The sequence below is a fragment of the Rattus norvegicus genome, chromosome 3 (genome assembly GCF_036323735.1).
Source record: "Rattus norvegicus strain BN/NHsdMcwi chromosome 3, GRCr8, whole genome shotgun sequence".
Classification (NCBI taxonomy): Eukaryota; Metazoa; Chordata; class Mammalia; order Rodentia; family Muridae; genus Rattus; species Rattus norvegicus.
In genome coordinates this window covers 133304271-133324075 of record NC_086021.1, presented here as the reverse complement: position 1 = coordinate 133324075, position 19805 = coordinate 133304271, and the positions used below count along the sequence as shown (strand labels likewise).

General features: G+C 44.8%; 1 protein-coding gene across 16 annotated transcripts in view; it reads left to right on the top strand.

The window, feature by feature from the left end:
• Window positions 1-19805, top strand: part of Cep152 (centrosomal protein 152) — an 88293-nt gene that overhangs the window by 8196 nt on the left and 60292 nt on the right. For 8 of the 16 annotated variants that reach the window (XR_010064629.1, XR_010064628.1, XR_010064627.1 and 5 more), the window contains exons 6-12: window positions 45-210; window positions 4117-4260; window positions 5260-5399; window positions 7152-7415; window positions 10879-11026; window positions 12824-12915; window positions 13549-13712. Coding sequence is in view for 12 of the 16 variants with exons in the window: in XM_039106550.2 (XP_038962478.1) it covers window positions 45-210; window positions 4117-4260; window positions 5260-5399; window positions 7152-7415; window positions 10879-11026; window positions 12824-12915; window positions 13549-13712 (1118 nt within the window). In the remaining 4 variants the exon portion in view is untranslated. Of the gene's footprint in view, window positions 1-44; window positions 211-4116; window positions 4261-5259; window positions 5400-7151; window positions 7416-10878; window positions 11027-12823; window positions 12916-13548; window positions 13713-19805 lie in introns of those variants that run through there. The other 8 variants (XM_063283746.1, XM_008762222.4, XM_039106547.2 and 5 more) reach the window with 7 other exon arrangements.

Below are 19805 nucleotides of genomic sequence, written 5' to 3'. Positions count from 1 at the left end.
ACACCAAATCTTAATTATTAATTTTATTTGTCATCTTTTAATAGCAATTTGGTTTATCTCAAGGACCCAACTGTCAAGCTTTGGAGCCATGTAAAGCTATCTATAAACCCTACCCCTCTTCTGTGCAGAAGACTAGTCCACCAGCCCAGGAGATAGCAGGAAGTGACATGTTTGAAGGCTTGCAGCAACAATTTTTAGGAGCTAATGAAAGTAGGTGTTCGTTTACATTTATTCATTTGGCCGTTCTTGTTTTGTTTTGAGCTGGGGCTTTGCTGTGTTGCCCAGGCTGGCCACATACTCATGGCAATCCTCCTGCTCCAATCTCCCAATTATGAGTATTAGAGGCATGTGTTGCTACACCCAGCTATATTATTTTTTTGTTAAGATAATTGGGGAATTTTGAACATTTAATAGTTTTATATACTTTCAAGAATTATGTTTTTAAAGTAACTTTCAAAAGGCCCCTGCTAACTATGTTAAAGGTATATACTGAGGTATTTATGAACAAACTAATAAGCTCTTGGGTGTTTATTTCAGAATACCATATTGAGCTCTAAAGTGGTGGTTCACCTATAGTCCTGGCTCTTAGGCAGGAGGATCTCGTACCACTTAAGTTCAACCTGAGTGCACAGTGGGAACACTCAAGGTCAGCCTGAGTGCACAGTGGGAACACTCAAGGTCAGCCTGAGTACACAGTGGGAACACTCAAGGTCAGCCTGAGTACACAGTTGAAGCACTCAAGGTTCAGCCTGAGTACATAGTGGGAGCACTTAAGGTCAGCCTGCATACACAGTGGGAGCACCTGAGGTCAGTGTAAGTACACAGAACACTCAAGGTTAGCCTGAGTGCACAATGGAGCACTGAAGGTCAGCCTGAGTGCACAGTGGGAACACTCAAGGTTAGCCTGAGTGCACAATGGAGCACTGAAGGTCAGCCTGAGTGCACAGTGGGAACACTCAAGGTCAGCCTGAGTGCACAGTGGGAGCACTTGAAGTCAGTGTAAGTGCACAGTGGGAGCACTCGAGCTGAGCCTGAGTGCACAGTGGGAGCACTTGAGCCGAGCCTGAGTGCACAGTGGGAACACTCAAGGTCAGCCTGAGTGCACAGTGGGAACACTCGAGGTCAGCCTGAGTGCACAGTGGGAACACTCGAGGTCAGCCTGAGTGCACAGTGGGAACACTCAGGCTCGGTGTGAGTACACAGAACACTCAAAGCCAACCAGAGTTGCCTGGTGCCTGAATTGTCTGTTGAGACGCTGTGCTTGGTCTCAAAGAGCCAAGGGTTGCAGCTATCCCTGCTGCTCAGTGGTAGGGGCATATGTGACATTTGTAGGGCCCTCATTTTCCTTTGCAGCCCCTTGTGAGAAAATGTTGGTAGGGAGCTGTGTTTGTGGGATAAAGTAAAACTGCTGTGGATCGTAAGTGCTTCTTTGGGAGTCAGGGTGCTGTGCTCCCTCATGTAGCGACATTTGACAGCGAAATGTCAGGAAAGCTTTTGTACCCTGAATTCCAGCCACCATAGCTTATAATTTAGTGTTTTTCTTGTCTGCTTTGGAATATGAATATGCTTCACTCCCCAGGCTTAGGTCTCTCACTCAGAAACATGTAATTAAAGGCTGCCATGAGTTTCTTAATTTTTCTTTTACTCTTTAAATTTTTTAGTGTGATGATTGTACAGACTTGCTGTTCAGAATTGATGCTGATCTCAGGTTTAGTTATCTGTTACCTCCTGTCCTCAGTCACCGTTCAGTTGCTGTGGCAAGGCATAATGACTAAGGCAGCTCTTTGTAAAAGAAAGCATTTGATTGGGCCTTGCTTAGAGTTTCAGAGGTGTAGTCCCATAGTGGGGAGCACGGCAGTGTGATTCCGGAGCAATAGCTGAGAGAGATCATGAGCTGTAGGCAGAGAGGGAGAGGCAGGGAGAGGAGAGACAGAGAGAGATAGATACACACCGCACTGGGCCAGAAGCCTCAGTGACACACTCCTCCAGCAAGGCCACACCTCCTCATCCTTTTAATTAGTGCCACTCCCTGGAGACAAAGTGTGCAGGTGTAGGAGTATAGGGGGCCATTTTTATTCAAACCACCATACCCCCCAGCCTTTTTCTTTGATGTAGAGTATGTATAAGTATGTCCATAAGGAAAACAGTTAAAGCTACTAGAGAATTTTGAGCTGAAATGTTATTTTTGAAAAAAAAAAAAAACCCAAACAAAAAAAGCTGTACGGTGACTGTCCTTAGTGTTTTCATAGACAGAAGCTTTTCTCACCATGCTCCTGGTGAATTAATTATTGTGAGTGCTGAAGCATCAGTGTGACTCCAGAGTGAGGGTAAGCTGTTCTGTAGGACACCCGGGCTAGGCCGGAGAGAACACTGGACTACTTTGTCTGGACACAGTGTTGCCGTAAGCTTGTTTGGGCCCCAGGACAGCTGTAGAGAGTACCAGAGCTCCTTTGCCTGGAAGCATTGACATCCAGAGTGAAGAGGCTTCTCGGTATTTGAGGCACAGTGAGGAAGTAGAACAAGCATGTGGCTGAGGTGGTGTGGAGTGACGGTCATCACGGTCACTCCCAGTCTGCTCCTTCAGGTCCCTGCGCTTTATGTCTTTGACTACTGTTCCTAAAACCCTGCATTTTACCAAGTTAATTTATTCCTGAGGCGATTGACTATGCATCTTTTAAAGTTGGCATTTAGAAGTTAATTGAATAACTGATGGTAGTGCCCAATTTTCCAGCAACAGCAACTAAAGAATGAGTTCAATCAAGGTCACACAACCTCATGAAGAAAAACGGGCATGTTCTCCTTCATACGGGAACCCGGCATATATGTAATCTGTGGCATACATGCCGACAGCTGTGTAAACATGCAGGGAGAACCAGAAAGGCCGATGCTGGGGAAGAGGAAGACTGGCTGTAGGTCAGGAGACTGAGCTCGGGAGGAGGCTTGAACTTAGCACGTGTCTAGTCCTAGCTGTCTCGGCCTCTCTGTTTTTGATGCTAGATAAGTACATAAAATATGTTTGATAGTAAACTATAAATCCAATGCTCTACAGCTTCTGTTTTAAGTGACTACTAAATGTTAGAAGTTTATTGAAATGTAAAGACTTTGGGACTGGTTAGTTTTGGTATAATACCAATAATGACTTTTTCAGTGTATTTTTTTTTAATAAAATTTAAAATAAAAAAAAGTATATTTGGTGCGATGAAGCTTTGAGGCGGTTTATTTACGTCCCCTTCTGTAAGGCAGAGCGATGCTTTTAATGTTCAGATTTTTACCTTTTTCGTCTTTGAAGGCCAGGTCTCAGTATAAAGCCTTGGTTTGGAATTTGTCTATGTAGACCAGGATGACCTTGAACTCACAGACACCTGCCTTCTGTCTGAGTGCTGGCATTAAAGGCATGTACTACCATGCCTGGCCTTACATTTCTTTTTTTAATTTAGAAAAGAGTACAAATTGCTTTGTTAATAAGTATTTAAAATTCTCTATATGTATTCATTGATGTAAGCGTGCAGAAGCATTAGCCAAATGAAGAATATCATTATGGCGTTGAAGTGTAATTCTATCTGTCATTTGGCTTTCTCCTCTGAACTAAGTGTTCTCTACAACATCTTTGTTTCTGAAGAAGGTGTCAGAGTTTACGCCTCTCTTTCTTGGTTAATCAATATGGCCTTTTGTGCCAATATAAACATAAAAGAATGTGTTTACCTTCTGCCAAAGAGAACCTTTGACAGGGAGGTCTGGTGTCCTCTCAGGTAGCGGGACAGCAGGTTCCGCTCCTCATTTGGTAATGCGTGTTGCTGTGTTGCATCTGTGTGCTAGTTGTCCACGTTTAGATGGTGAGTCAGGCTTTAACCAGAGACACTCTGCCTATCCTGGCGGTGACCGTAGTAGTGTGTGGTGTGTCCCACAGTAGGACTCTCATGTAAATGGAAGGTCGAGACACAGTGCTCTCTGATACACTCTGGATATCTGTTCATATTCAAAGGACGCTAGCCACTGTCCACTGAGTTGGTCTCATGATATTCTGCCAAGTTGTTTAAAAAGCTTGAAATAACATTACCCTTGCTGATCACAGATCTTAGTATGTTTTTATCTAATAAATTGTCTCTAATTCCAAAGCAGACTCTGCAGAAAATATACATATTATTCAACTCCAGGTTCTTAACAAAGCAAAGGAGAGACAACTGGACAGCTTAGTTGAAAAACTGAATGACCGCGAACGCCAGATTCGGTATCTGAACCACCAGCTGCTAATAGTCCAAGGTGAGGTGACAAGAGCTGGGCAGCTGGTGTCTGAAGACCTCACTTTATTCCCTTTGGGCTTCCTGGGTTTTTCATTTCCAGTGCCCTCCAGGCAGGGAGCTCACACGGGCCAGAGCGGATCCCAAGCCCGGGACTTCTGTGCCTGGTGTTTGGAGACATTTTTCTTCTCTCTTTTTCTTTGACTTCCGTCGTCTTCCCAGGTATTAGAAGCAGTGAGGAGTGGGCCCTGTCCACTGTGCTGACGGCTCTCCACCCTAACGGCTGTGGAGTTTGCAGCATTACCTTGATAAAGTAGTCCACTTATAGGTGACATGTTTTGTTTGTAATGCAGCAGAAGTTAGGGACCCTCGTTGCCATTTCTGGTGTGACCGTGTGGAGGAAATAGATCAGGTCCTGGCTGCTTATTCTGTGTGCAGCTTTAGTCGGTGTTGAGTGGCCATTTGTAGAATATTTCATGACCGGACTTCAGCTCATTTCAGATTTAATTGATAGTGAAGCAAAAACTCTCGGTAATATTCACACGATCTTTTGGGAGAGGTGAATTGCTGAAGTATTTGGGAAGGACCAAGGGCTGGGAAATTCAAGTGTGTGAGGGGGTGACTAGTCCTTGGTACCTTGTTCTGGGAGTAAGAGTCTTACTGTGGGGTCTCACTAGAGATCTTACCTCTGGGTACTGGGATCCCTGGTGTGTCCAGCTGTGACCTGCTCTAGGACACTGTTTTCATTGACACAAAAGCTGCAGAGCTTCTTAAGTGAACAGATACAGAAGCACTGGGGACCCTTTGCCGTGCACGGCTACAGTAAGGATTACAGGCTGTGTTTATGGGTATTTAAATTATTTTTGGCATCATTTAAGTTTTTTGGTTTTTTTTTTTTCTAAAGCAACTAAAACTCATTTGTCTGAATTGAATTTCATTCAGATATAGATCTCATAAAGGTTGTGACAATTATGATCTCACAGAAGGAACAGTATTTATGTAAATATCTTTCATGCTCCAGATGAGAAGGACGGCTTGGCCCTCAGCCTTCGGGAATCCCAGAAGCTCTTTCAGAGTGGAAAGGAGAGGGAAATGCAGCTTGAAGCACAGATACATGCACTGGAGACGCAGATCGAAGCCTTCAAAGTCAGTGAAGAGAAGGTAAACTTTATTTTCATTCATCAAAACTTTAGTTTGGGGCTGGAGCGTGGCTCAGTGGTTAAGAGCATAACTGCTCCTCAGAGGACCAGGGTTCAATTCCCAGCACCCACATGGCAGTTGTAACAGTCTGTAACTTCAGTCCCAGGAATCCCATGCCCTCTTCTGGTCTCTGTGGGCACCAGGCACATGTTGAGCATAGACATACATGTAGGCAAAACATTCACAAATTAAATAATTAAATAAAAAAAATTAAATTTAGTTAAATTAAATTAAATTTGTTTAAGACCAAATTCAGAAGAACTTTGTCTCACAGATGTCCTGTCCCTTCCCTGGGGTCAGCTATGGGTGTCATGAAGAGACGGCAGCTCTTTGTAGATGCCTGCGTTTCCATGCTTTCTGGGTTTTCTGTTCTCTCTAAAGTCTCAACTACTCTAGGTTTACCCTTTCTGCAAATTCTCTTATGACCGTCTAAGTAACCCTTCCAGGATATGGTTCTACTTGGGTTATTCTTTTTTTTTTTTTAATTGGGGTTATTCTTAAAGGCTTTGCAGGACGTGGTTGACTGTGGAACAAGGTGACCTCCATCCACCCTCCTGTCTTAGTTTCCTGTGCCTCTGCTTGGGAACGCCTGTCCCATGGCCACTCCATTTGACTGACTGGCTTAGCTTCCTGCTTTTCACTGCCAGCTCACGTAACAAAGTTCCTTGGAGGTGCCACTGGGCTAGTTTGCTTGTAGCTCTGCCGTCTAGGCCAGTTCTTAGCTTATAGTTGGTAGCCAATATATGCTGAGTTTTGCCTAAAATTAACTTGTATATATGTTTTTTTCTTACATATTTTTCTGTTCCTATATGAAATTTTCATGATATATTTATGGTATATTTTAAAATTGGCAAACAAGGCTTGTCCCTATTCAACATATTTTGAATCCCCCCTTTTTTTCTTTAGATTTTGCACATCAATGTATATATAATATTTGTAAAACAAAAATTAGAATTCTGATTGGAAAGGCAGTGAGCTTTACCATTGTATACACGTATGTGTTGTGCAGGTCCTAGAAGGGCAGTTACCTGCTCAAGAGTTTGAAGTCGGTTATTGGCAAGTTCTGAGAGCGTAAAGATCTTGAACCAAACGGTTCCCTTCAGAGTCTCCTCATTTTAAGGTTAGGTGGTTAGCAGCTTTAATCCCATCTGCAACTTTAATTTTTTTCTTGCTGTAAATCTTACATAATTGCAGGTTTGGGGCTTTGGGAAGCCATCTGTGGGTGATTATTTTACCCACAGTACTAGCTATGTTTTCAGAAGTCTCAGTGCTGGGATGGGCAGCGTGTACCTATATTCTTACGTACTCAGGACTGAGGCGAGGTGATCGTTTGCACCTGGGAATTTGAAGCCAGCCTTGGTGGACAGTGGGGTCCTTTCTGTTTCAAAAAAGAAAACCAAAAAACCGTTTTATTTAGTAAGTGACCATTCGTAGGTTCACAGTCTTTGAAGGAGCAACACGTTTTTCTGTGACCCTGCAATTGGGTTGCCCCTCACTTTGCTCATAGAGCAGTGCAAACAGTGTCAGGGCTAATGTTGCCCCAGCACCGGCTTGCTCTTTAGATCCTTCTCCCTCAGCACGGAACTGTGCTTGTCAGCCTAGCTTGTCCGTGAGTATTGTTCCCAGCCACCGTGGGCTTGAGAATAGCAACTGGGAGAGGGTTAAGGAGAGGTAAGATGCTATCAGTGTGGTACCCTGTGTGTGTTCGCTTAGCTCACCAAGAAGCTCAGAACAACTGAGATCACCCTGGAAAGCCTGAAACAGCAACTGGTGGAGCTCCATCATTCCGAGTCGCTTCAGCGAGCCAGAGAGCAGCATGAGAGCGTCGTTGCGGGCCTCACACAGAAGTACGAAGAGCAGGTGTCATGCCTACAGAAGAATCTGGACACTACCATAACAGCCCTCCAGGAACAGGTCACGTGGTTCCCAATGAGCAACTGTCAGTGGAGTAAAGTTGGATATTTTGTGCTCTCTGAGGTAGAAATTTTGTTGGTAATGATAGGTATAAAATTGTAGCAGCCTTTACTCTTTCCCCCAAAACCTGATTTTTATTTTAATTATGAGTGTGTCACCAGCCCTAATTTTGATACCTTTCTTGTAGGATCCACTGGTACATTCCCAGACCTCACAGTGTATATATATATATATATTCATTCCTTATTGTTGTAGAGTAAATGCCAACTGAGAGGAATAGGTATACTGGCACTGGCCAGAACCTGAGCTTGACCCAGGAACTTGACCTTTGGTAGGTGTCTGAGCTTCCAGCTCTCAGTTCTTTTGAGAATAGATGTTGGTATCTGGAATCCAGTATTCTAATGGCTGACCATAGAAATTTGCATACCAGAACTCTCGTGGACAGCTTGTATTATATAAGGAAAATCTTTGGACTAAGTGTATTATATATATATGTGCCAACTTGACACAATAAGCTAGAGTCACTCGAGAAGAAGAAAGCCTCAGTTGAGAAAATGCTTCCTTAAGACAGGCTGTAGGTAAGCGTGTAGGGCATTTTAAAATTAGTGGTTGATGTGGGAGGGCCCAGCCCATTGTGGGTGGGGCCAACCCTGGGCTGGTGGTCCTGGATTCTATAAACAGGCCATGAGGAGCAAGCCAGTAAGCAGCACCCCTCTGTGGCCTCTGATTCAGCTCCTGCCTTCAAGTGCCTCCCTGCTTGAGTTCCTGTCCTGACCTCCTTTGATGACACACAGTGATGTGGAAGTGTAAACCAAATAAACCCTTTCCTCCTCAACTCGCTTCTGTTTGTGGTGTTTCATCACAGCGATAGCAACCCTAACTAAGATAATAATAAATTAATTAAATTTCTTTTTTTTTTTCTTTTTTCTTTTTTTCGGAGCTGGGGACCGAACCCAGGGCTTTGCGCTCGCTAGGCAAGCGCTCTACTGCTGAGCTAAATCCCCAACCCCAAAACTTTCTTTTTTTTTTTCTTTTCGGAGCTGGGGACCGAACCCAGGGCCTTGTGCTTGCTAGGCAAGTGCTCTACCACTGAGCTAAATCCCCAGCCCCCAGTAAATTTCATATTTAATCTTGAGTGTCATCACTAACATAACTGTATGTGTTTTCAAATTTCCCAAAAGTGAAATGTTTCCCAGGCTGGACATTCAGTCTGTATAGTGTATAAAGAAAGTGTGATCCAGATAACTCGCTTGAGCGTATTGCACAGCGACGTGTGTACTTGTGTGTAAGGAGGAGTCAGTGTTGAAGGCTCTTCCTCAAGCAGCAGGCTACTTACTGCCTTGTGTCCAGAGCCCTAGGTTCAAGGAATTCAGTTTCAGGATGAGTTTTTCCTGATAACTTTAGAACTAATTTAGCTCTAGAGACAAAGGGATGTCAAGAGTACATGGACTCTGTAGGTCTCAGTGGGAGCAAGTGGCATCTCGACGATACTGGGTGTCCCTACTGTGAATAGAGTATCTGTCCAGTTACGATACTGGGTGTTCCTACCGCGAGTATAGGGTGTCTGTTAGTTCTTTATTGACTTTGTCAGAGTTGTAGTTTCTCCAAACAGATCTTATCCATGCTTTACATTTCTGCTAAAGGCCCTTATTTTTGGAGTGGTAGTGACATGACAGTTTTGAAATTTCATATTCTGCTTGCTCCTTAGTGCAGAGGAGGGTGATCTCCTCCCTTGGGAGGCAGCGGCACTCTGTAACAGCTTCCTTGCAGCGCCTGCAGTTGCTCTCACTAGTTCAGTGGTTTCCCTGCTGGTGTTCTGTGTAGCAGATCATAGCAACCATGGGCAGCTTCACTGTCTCCTTGTTGTCTGTATTCCTTCTATTTCCCTTTCTTACCATAGTGCATTGGTGAGAACTTCCAACGTGATGTCAAAGGCAAGGAAGGGCATCGGTTCCCTGGTCCTCACCCTTGTGGGGAAGTTTCAGGTTTTCCTGTTAAGTATGCTAGACTCTTTTAAGTCACGAATGGTTGCTAGTTGTGTTTTGAAAGACAGAGTTCGACACAGAGACTGCCTAATTGCATCTAAGGGGAGGTGCGAGCGACAGTCTAACACGGCTAAGGCTTTTGAAGGTCTGTGTGTGCCTGGTACAATTTGATAAATACATGGGTATAGCCTGTTATAAACCAGTGCTTTCTTAAACATCAGGTCTTTCTATATAGAAAAGACTGTACAGACAACATGGTAACAGCTCAAAACATGAGTTTGAGTGTCTTGCCGTCCCCTCACGGCAGGCTGGCATTTGAGCTTTGCCCATTAGCTCATCACGTGGCAGCCACGTGACATGATGCCAGCTTGTTAGAACTGTGATTCCCAAGCTGGCTTGGGAGACAGCAGCAGCAGCAGCGGCAGCCAGGAACTTTGCAGTGCTAAGTAAACAGGCACTGCTGTCCAGAAGCTTCGTTTTGCTAAAAACCCAGTAGAAAAATTTAAAGCAAACACAGCTGCATTATGACATAGAATACAAAGTTCCCAGGAGTTTTAAAGCAAAGCCAAGGCCTTCAGAGCCCCCGTCCTTGCACAGAGACACTCCCGTGTTATTTGCATTGGGGGCATCACTGTATTCCCCTTGAGAGATGACTGAGGCAGGCCATGTCAGGGAATCTGCTGCTGAACTGGAGGCCGTGCGCTCTCACTTCAGCGCTCTTGCTGGTGGTTTGCTCAGGGCTTCTCAGGTAGCTCGAGGCTGCACTGTCCTGCCTCTTCCATGCCTTGACTGACATCCAGCCTGGGCAGCTTTCAGGTGAGAAGCAGTGATTGTTACAATGACGGTTCCTTCTACCTGGGCTTCAAACTCCCATGACTCTTCATTTCCAAATATATCTGCTTATTGGAGAGAAGTTTGCTGTATACAGAGTCTGTCTCCTTGTCTGTTTGTAGGGGACACTGATCCTTGCCCAGAGTGTGTATTGCTTATATCCCCTGTAGTCACACTCGATAGTCGACGTGTCTTTGTCAGCGGTTTTTCAAGTCTCACGATGGTGCTTGTTATGCACAGCAGATTACAGAGAAGCCTTCAGGAGACAGAAATACGATGTGTAACAGGTAGAAGGAGGAACAGATTAGATCAAAAAGAAACCCAGAGGAGGGTAAGATTGGTTTGCCTGCCCTGGACGGAATGAGCCCTTGGCTGCTCAGACTAGAGTTTCCATGTGTTCATCTGTTTCCTTGTCTGAGGAGACAGATTCCGTCCCTCAAAGTGGTTTGCCCACATTTGTATACATACGTTAACACAGCATAAAATGCAAGCAGGGCATGAGTAAACCCTGGCCTTAGAATAACAGTATCTTAGGGGCCTCCCTTTGTTAGCTGGGCCTCCCTCTCAGGTCACACGTGTTCTCTTCCATCCAGTGCACAGGTTAACCTGTGAAAGAGATCATACTACCAGGTGATGATTTTGCCCCTGACGGTTTTAATTTGGTCTAAAACTGATGGTGAAAATGACTTGCCACCTTTTCGTCTGTTTAGGAAGATGTTTGCACACGCTTGAAGGATCACGTGCAGCAGCTGGAGCGGAACCAGGAAGCAGTCAGACTGGAGAAGACGGAGCTCATTAACAGGCTGACGAGGAGTCTAGAGGACAGTCAGAAGCAGTGTGCCCACCTGCTGCAGTCAGGTGCGGGTCTCGTGGGTGTCCCCAGGGCTCCTGTGAAACGGATGGAGCCGGATCCCCGAACTACACTTTTACTTGTTGTTATCATGTGTGAGGGGCGTGGGCTTGCATGTGCATGTCATGGTCACATTAGACACTAGAGAACAGCTTGCACAGTTGGTTCTCTTTTGACCTGAGATCTGGAGCTCAGACTCAGGTTGTCTTGTCACCCGTCCCGACTGACGTGTGCTTTTTCCGTCGGAGCCATCTCCCCAGTCCAGATCCCAGAAGTACAGAGGCCAGAAGGGACAGAACGGTCCACTAGTGATCAGTTTATTCTGCAGAGGATTGTATGTGCAGTTCATAGTAAAGGTGGTTGTTTCTGTTCTGTAACCTGGCGTACGGGTGAGTTCCAAATAAACGTCCCCAGCACTCCTCTGAGGGCCTGGTGCCACGGTGCCTGAAGCCACTTCCCACAGGGGAAAGGGAAGGAACCCACACGCCAGGGGGCGCTCTGCTTCCAAAGATGCAGAAATTCTGTCCTCAGCCACCTTTGACTATGAGACCTCATTGTATTTGCCTGTTTTAGACCCAATATTTGATTAAATAGTTCTGCCTTTTTGTTTAACTTTAGACTTTTTTATCCATTTACAATGATCAGTGGACACTGAGTTACATTTTTGTTGCTATTAAGATTTCAATGTGGTCTCTGAGGAATTTGAGACATGTTTTTCATGGTCCTGGTACCTTTAACTATTTTTATAAAATGATATAAAAGGCAGTAAAGGGTCAAGTTGATACACAGACCATGGAATAGATAAAAGTCAACTTCATTTCTGGTTGATAAAGTCAGTGAGTGGTTTTTTTATTGACTACTATACATTTACCCATTTTGGTGTCTGAGCTTGTCAGAGAGTTGGAACAGGGTGTGGGGTGTGACTCTCTCACAGTGGAAGTGTTAACGTTAAAGGCGGCCTGTGGCCGTGTGCATTCTGCTGAGGGACCAGACTTGGACCCTCCTCTCTTTAGGCTCTCCTGACCCTGCTTCCCTCTAGCCTCTTCCCCCTTGCCATGACTTAGTGAGTCTCTTCCTTGGCAATTAAAGGCTTTGAACTGTGATTACTTCCCCCACTGTTTCTCATGTAAAGAAACCCTCAAACCACCCCTTGAACTAGAGTCTCTACCAGTAGGAGACTGTTGGGGATGGAGAGGTAATTGATCAGTGGAGAGCACTTCCTGCTGTGGAAGACTAAAGTCCAGTTCACAGCACCCATGGAGCTCAAACTGCCTGTAAGTCCTGCTCCAGGCGACCTGACACCCCTTCACATGCACACACACAGGAGCACACACACAGGAGCACACACACAGGAGCACAGGAACACACACTTGCACAGGAACACACACGCACGCACGCACACACGCACACGCACGCACATGAATACAAATCTTTCAGAGTAGTAGTTTTATATGTGAGATGGGCATGTTAGAAATAAAAGCAATTTACAAGACAGCAAGATACAGTTTAATTGCAGGGCAGAAATAGTAGTTGGGACTTTCTTGGCTTCTGTAAGCTGGAACCTCATGTCCCCACCAGATGATGGGCTGCTGCAGTTTGTAGATGCAGTAGTCATGATAGGGTTTACAGGGTCCAAGGCCTTGAGCTCCTGGAGGGCTGAATCTCAGACACATAGGTCTTAGTCTCTCATGGCTACCTCAGCCCGAAAAATCCTAACAGTAAAAGTAGACTCCATCTCAAACCTTGGTGGCTCCCAGCCCTGCAAACACGCGTCCTTTCAGTTGCGTCCTATGACTGTCTTGCAGGCTCTGTGCATGAGGTGACTCAGCTCCAGCTCCAGTTGCAGCAAGCCCAGAAGGCACACATCCTGAGTGAGAGCATGAATAAGGCTTTGCAAGTGAGTACTGTCTCTTACACAGCATCTGCTATCGCACCTCTTTGAACCTTAGGTTTCTCTGTGGTAAGAGTGGTTTAGACCATCTTCAAACCAGCCACGGAAGTTTCTCAGGATCTCCCCGACACCAGTGTTAGTTAGACCAAGGCGTTCCAGCCCAGTTCTGATAAACTGCAGAGCCAGGCCTCTGCCTGCCCCTGCCAGTTTGTCCACTCTCTCTCCTGGCTCTGAGGTGTATCCTGGAGACCGGGCAGCCTCAGGCATGGGGCATATTTAATTGGACTCTGTCTCTCACAGGTCCTCGCCACGTTAGTTTCCCTTTAGACAGAGTGTAGCAAGGTCCTGCAGGCAGAGTGTAGCATGCTCCTGTCTGAGCTGGTTTGTCTTCTGTAGTGAGGCCATCTCAGCTAAGGAGTTAGAGGGTCATGGAAAGAACCACCTGCCTTTGTTTCCTCCTTCATTTAAAAATTCAGCAGGAACTGATCCTTATGGAGTTGTTTAGAATGAATATTAAGAATGTATTTCAAGAGGCTCTTCTGTGTTCTTCCTGATCATCTGAATTGGGTTTGAAACACAGAGTGACTGATTTTGTTACTCAGTATAACAGTGAAAGGTATTTTGGATATTTTGTTCCAGGAGGAATTAACAGGGCTTAAGGAGGAGATTTCTCTCTATGAATCAGCCGCGGAGCTCGGAGTCCTTCCAGGTGACGTAGAAGGAGACCTGAGTGTAGAGCTCACTGAGTCATGTGTGGGCTTGGGCATTAAAAACGTCAGTTGGAAACAGTCCAAAGCTAACAGGTACTGTGTGAATAGATTACTGTGAAGAGTTTATGTCAGTAAAGTAGGTGATGGAGGTATGGGACACTGGTGGCACCATGCATAACATAAAGACCCCGATTAGGGGACAGCGTGTTTTAGAAATTCTTTTTTTTAATTTTTTTTTTTCAGAGCTGGGGACCGAACCCAGGGCCTTGCACTTGCTAGGCAAGCGCTCTACCACTGAGCTAAATCCCCAACCCCGTGTTTTAGAAATTCTTAATGAAATATAAATGCCTGGAATCCAAATGAACAGAAATCTGAACTATTACTACTATGCTGTAATCTTCATCATGCTGATAGGTGCCAGTTAAAGAAAGCTAAGAAGGAGTTTATGTAATTAAAATATACAGATTATAGGGCTAAGGAGGCGGTTCAGTGGGGAAGAGGGGTTGCTATGTAGGCATAAGGACCTGAGTTCAAATCCCCAGCACCTATATTTAAAAGGTTGGCATGGTTGAGTGCACCTATACTCCCAGCGTTGTGGGAAGTTGAGACAGGAGGATGGCTGAAGATTGCTGGCCACCAGACTAGCTCCAGGTTCAGGAAGAGACCTTGCTTCAGGGACTGAAGTGGAAAGTGACAGAAGAGGGTACCTGATGCATAAGTGTGGGCTCACACCTGTATACATACATGTGTACACACCACACACATATTCCACCATGCACAAGTGTGGTCACACACCTCTATATATACATGTGTACACATCACACACATATTCCACCCATGCACAAGAGTGGGCTCACACCTCTATACATACATGTGTACACATCACACACATATTCCACCCATGCACAAGAGTGGGCTCACACCTGTATACATACACATGTACACACCACACACACATTCCATTCGCACACATACACGGATGTACAGACTATGTATTTGAGCCATCAAGGAGAGTGCCGATCTTTAATGATAAAATAGGTGTCCTGCGTTATGGGAGGGAACAAGCATAGCAATAGAATTATGCTTTCCTGGGAACCTTGCTGAGATCCTGAATGATTTTTTTTTTATTTATTTCTGTTGTACATGTTTTGCCTACATGAACATATGTGCACATGTATGGTGGTGCCAATAGAAGTTAGAAGGCAGCGTCAGATCCCTAGAGTTAGGGATGGCTGTGAGCTGCCATATGGGAACTGGGACCTGCACCCAGGTCCTCTGTAGGAGCGACCAGTGCTCTAAATCACTGAGCTGTCTCTCCGGCCCTGAGATGTCACGTTTAAAGCAGGTTTTTCAATGCTATTGCTATTGTAGAGAGGTTTTTAGTCACAGGGGTGAGTGATGGGGAGAGAGTGAAAAGGATGAAGAGTGAACTATAAACACTCAGACACAGTGTTCTGGACACAGTGAACTTTGCATTCGTGCTACAGGGAAGGTGCTTTGTGAGGTCCTAAACTAGGCTACAAAAGATCCCGTAGAAAGGGCCTTTCCCCAGGGAGTGGGAAGGAGGTGTACCTCATAAATAACTATTTGTCATTTGGTCAGTGCTGGCTGGGCTTGACACATGGCCTGGGAGGATTTGTCATTTCTCCCTGCTGGTCTGAGTAGATGAGAGATGGAGCACTGTCAGGAGACGGGGTTTAGATGAGAGCTTCTGTTGCTGAGGGATGGAGACTAGGACCTCACTTACTCTAAGAAAGGGCTCAGCATTTGGCCGTCACCACCACTGACTCTGTTCACTGTATTGTTTAATACATGTTGTGTCTCAAGTATTAAACAGCCAAGTGCAAACCTATGTCTTCTGAGGGGTTCACTCCCTAGTGGCCTTGGGGAGGACTGTGTTTTAACACTGCCATTGCAGATTAGAGCAGTGAGGCTGGAAGCTAGTCATGGGATGATCCTGCAGAGGAAGCCTGCTCTTACCTGAGTGTCTGCCTCCTGGCCCCTGTCGCTTCACATAATAGCAGCTATGCCTAGAAGAAGGGAGCGGGGCCAGACTGAGGTGCTATGGTGGGAGCGATGCTCAGGCTCTTATCTCTGTGGGGACCCAGGTTTCTTTCCATCCCATAATTACCTGGTTGACAAATGGAGACCACTGTGGCTGAAATGAAGTGGAGGGGACTTCTGTCAGCTCAGCCTTAGCTGAGAGACATGTGGAAGGCCTCGCAATGGCAAAGTGGCTCTCAGTGTATTTTAACCCAACTACATGACGTTGAGCAAAGGCCTCCACGATGAATGGCGAATACAAAAACCCTCGTTGTTTTTATGCCTGGGTTCCTTCAACCTAAGGTTCTATGTGACCACTTTGAAAACATACTTGGGTGAGAACACCTCTTTTTTTTTTGTCACTGCCAAATGACTTCTCAGAGCCTAGTGAAAGAGCACAGGCTTCAAATACAAACCGTTGGACATAGCTTTGCCTTTGTGGCTAGGTACCCGGCCTCACATCAGCATCTTAACCTTCTCGGAGCTTGTCCGTCTCCTTGTTTCTTTGTGCTTTCATCAGACTTGCTCTTCTTGGAACTTAGGTGGTATTTAAAATAGATAATGGATGAGTCTCCCTAACACTTACTAAGTACTAAAAAAGTGATAACTCTTTCTCTTTATTTTACAGATGATTGTTTAAAATATGCCTTTGATCAGATTTTACATTAATCTACTTCGAATTTAACACATACTTTATAGAGCAGCTTGGTTCTCAGTCTTGTGACAAGTGCTGGCTTTACTGGAGGGTAGAGAGGTGAGCCACTTGGCCCAGGTAGTCACTGGTGCCATTGGAACTTGAACTCAAAACTTTCTAGGCCCAGCCTGTTTTACCATTTTTTTCACATTTACATGACAGTCAAGCCTTTTTACTTTAAGCTTCATTTTTTTTTTTTTGTCTTTCTTATGTTACAGACTAAAGATATAGTTCATTAAAGTGTTTTCCTCCAATTCGTTACTACTTTTCTTTTAGTTGGTACTGTGGATGGCTTTGGAACAGAGTGAGGAATGTGTCCATGTTGATCTCTTTGTCATGCGAACACACTTCATTGTATCCATTAAAGCACATCCCACCTCTGTATCTTCATGGGGGTTGGTTTGTTCCTTGAGGTAATTGCTGTGTATCCCAGGTTGGCTTCAAATGCAGGGCCATGTCCTGGACTCCCAAGCGCTAGGATTATTGGATGTGGCTCTATGCCTGGCTACTCTTTTTATTTCTCTTTATATAGCATGTTCATAGCTACAATGTAGAATTCTAAAGTCCGTTCCTGTAGCTACTAGACTTGAGGTATCTCCTTATTCCCCAGGATGACGGAGCCGCCCAGCTGGGAGGTGGGGAATTACTGAATCAGTCAGGGGGTAGCTGCTGAGAGCTCTGGACAAACCATTTAATAAACGCAGCATCCAGAGGCCACGTGTGGCCTAGACTCCTCTCACCCACCAGTGTTAATAGATGATCCTCAATTTTTGAGAAACATTCTCATATCAAGTTTACAGGACATAGGGAAGAAAAAAATTGTGCTTTTTTTTTTTTTTTGAGTGAACTGATTTGTTGAGGAAAAGGAAGCAAACTTTCCCAGTGTGAGTTACCATTTTCTTGACTTGAATTGCTTTCAAATCACAGGCCCAGGTATCAGCGGCCCCCCAGCTTTTACTACCAACCGCCACGCCCTCGGGCTACTGCCTAGTAAAAGGGTTTAACCTCAGTGTTCTATTTTACATTAATGGAATTTAAGTAGCTAAATTTGTACACAGCTTACAGACAGCTTCCTCTCTCCATTATTATAGTTGGCTGCTAAGCTCAAATAATAAACATTTAACGAGTGGAATGCCTTTCTCCTTTGGTCTTCTCAGCAGGCTTCATAAAGGACTCTAGTTTATCTGGGTTTCAGAGAAACGGTCTCTGTAGGGTGCTGTGATCCTAGGGCAGAGTGGTCACCACTCTTCCTTTTTTTCCTGTCAAGGAAGGAGAGAAATTATTGCACAGGCATGTTCTCTGCTCTCTGACTTACTTCTCTAGGAGTGGAGTGTGTTCTTCCAGTGGCCTGTGTTCAGTCAGAAGCGGAGTTAGGCAGGGCTCATTTGCTTGCTGAATAAACTGAGCGCTCACACTCCACCCACCCCATAGCTGAATGCTTTGTTATGTATTTTGTTTCTTACATAGCTAGATCTGTTATAGTTACGGTTTCTATTTCTGTAAAAACAGAGTGGTTTAAATAGGTGAGGTTTTATATATGCAAACATACATGCAGAATATATGTTTGTATGTTGTTAATTATTTACTTTTAACTATATCCATCCTAAGGGGTTCTCTTTATATCGTTAAACATAAGTTTACCTAACGGTTTGTTCACTCTTTCTTCATACACGTACAATATTCTAACATTTCATTTTGACTCGTTTAAAATCTTTCAATTTCAGAAGTAAAACTTTAATCCAGATTCCATAATTCCTTATTTAGATGGATTCTTTTAGATTTGTATTTTACACAGTTCTGTATACTAAGCTCCTGTACTCCCTATTAACATTTTGTATTTTTTAAAAATTTTTATTGGATTTATTTATTTACATTTCAAATGTTATCTCCTCTTCTGATTCCTGTCCGTAAACCTCCATCCCATCCCCCCATCACCCATTGTATTAATTCTTTCTTTTCTTTTCTTTTCTTTTTTCGGAGCTGGGGACCACATTGTATTAATTCTTAAAGTTAATAGACCAGTGTATTTTCATTGTCGCTCATGTCGGAGGCTTGCCTGACTGACTTTAGTTTTCACCCAAGTCTGTGTCTTTAAAGCACGTGTTAGTCACTGGGAAAGTGTGGTTTAGAATCTTACGTGACTGTTTTCAATTAAGGAAAAAAGACACTTTTATTAATTGAGAATTTCACACTTGCATGGAATGTATTTTGATCCTATTTGTCTCCCATAATCCTCCCTTTAGTGCTTCCTAGGCCTACTCCAACTTGATTGTGTGTGTGTGTGTGTGTGTTTGTGTGTGTGTGTTTTTGTGTGTGTGTGTGTTTGTGTGTGTGTGTTTTGTGTGTGTGTGTTTTTGTGTGTGTGTGTCTGTGTGTGTGTGTCTGTGTGTGTGTTTTTGTGTGTGTGTGTCTGTGTGTGTGTTTGTGTGTATGTGTTTTTGTGTGTGTGTGTCTGTGTGTGTTTGTGTGTGTGTGTTTTGTGTGTGTGTGTGTGTGTGTGTGTGTGTGTGTGTGTGTGTGTGTGTGAAATAACCCACTGAGTCCCATTAGTATTGGCAATCTATTCAAGGGCTGTCCACTGAAGCCTGGGCCTATCAGGATCCATGCCCTCAAAGAAAACTGACTTTCTCCCCAGAAGCCATCAGCTTCTCAGCTGGGAGTGGGGACCTCAGAAGCACCCTGTATTCTCCCTGCTGCAATAGTGACTCATTTGATCTTGAGCAGGTCTTTCCTTTATTTCCTTTACGACATATTTGTTATTTTTTTGAGAATCTCACATATGCATACGATTTTGGTTGTATGCATCTTCACTCCTTCCCCACCTCCTTCCACATCCACCCCCCTCCATCTCCACCTGGCTTTCCAGCTCTTTTCTTCTTTTAGTCTTCTACATACTCTGTCATGACTGCAACTTACCCTCCCTCCTCTCCCCCAGGCTCTCACTCCCACTTCCCCTCTCTCCTAAATCCCCTCCCCCTCTACCTTCTCTCAGAAAAGACCAGGCCTCCCAGGGATGCCAGCCAAGCACAGCATGACACGCTACAATAAGTCTAGGCACTTACCATATCAAGACAGCACCAGGCAGCCCAGTTAGAGGAGGGCTCATAAGCAGGCAAGAGTCAGAGACAGCTGTCGTTCCCACAAGGAATCCAAGCTACCTAGGAATCCCACAAGGACACCAAGCTACCTAGCCTCTAGGTCAGACTCCTACAGGCTCCCTGATTTCTGAGAGGCCCCCTGGGTCCCAGTCAGTTGATTCTGTGAGCCTGGTTCTTGCAGTGTCCCTGACCCTTCTAGTTCCTCCAATCCTTCCTCCTACTCCGCAGGACTCTCTAAACCTTGCCTAATGTTTGGCTGTGGGACTCTGTGTCTGCTCCCATCAGATGCTGGATGGAGTCTCTGGTGTCTCTGATGATTATGCTAGGCTCCAGTCCCAGAACGCTCTCCAG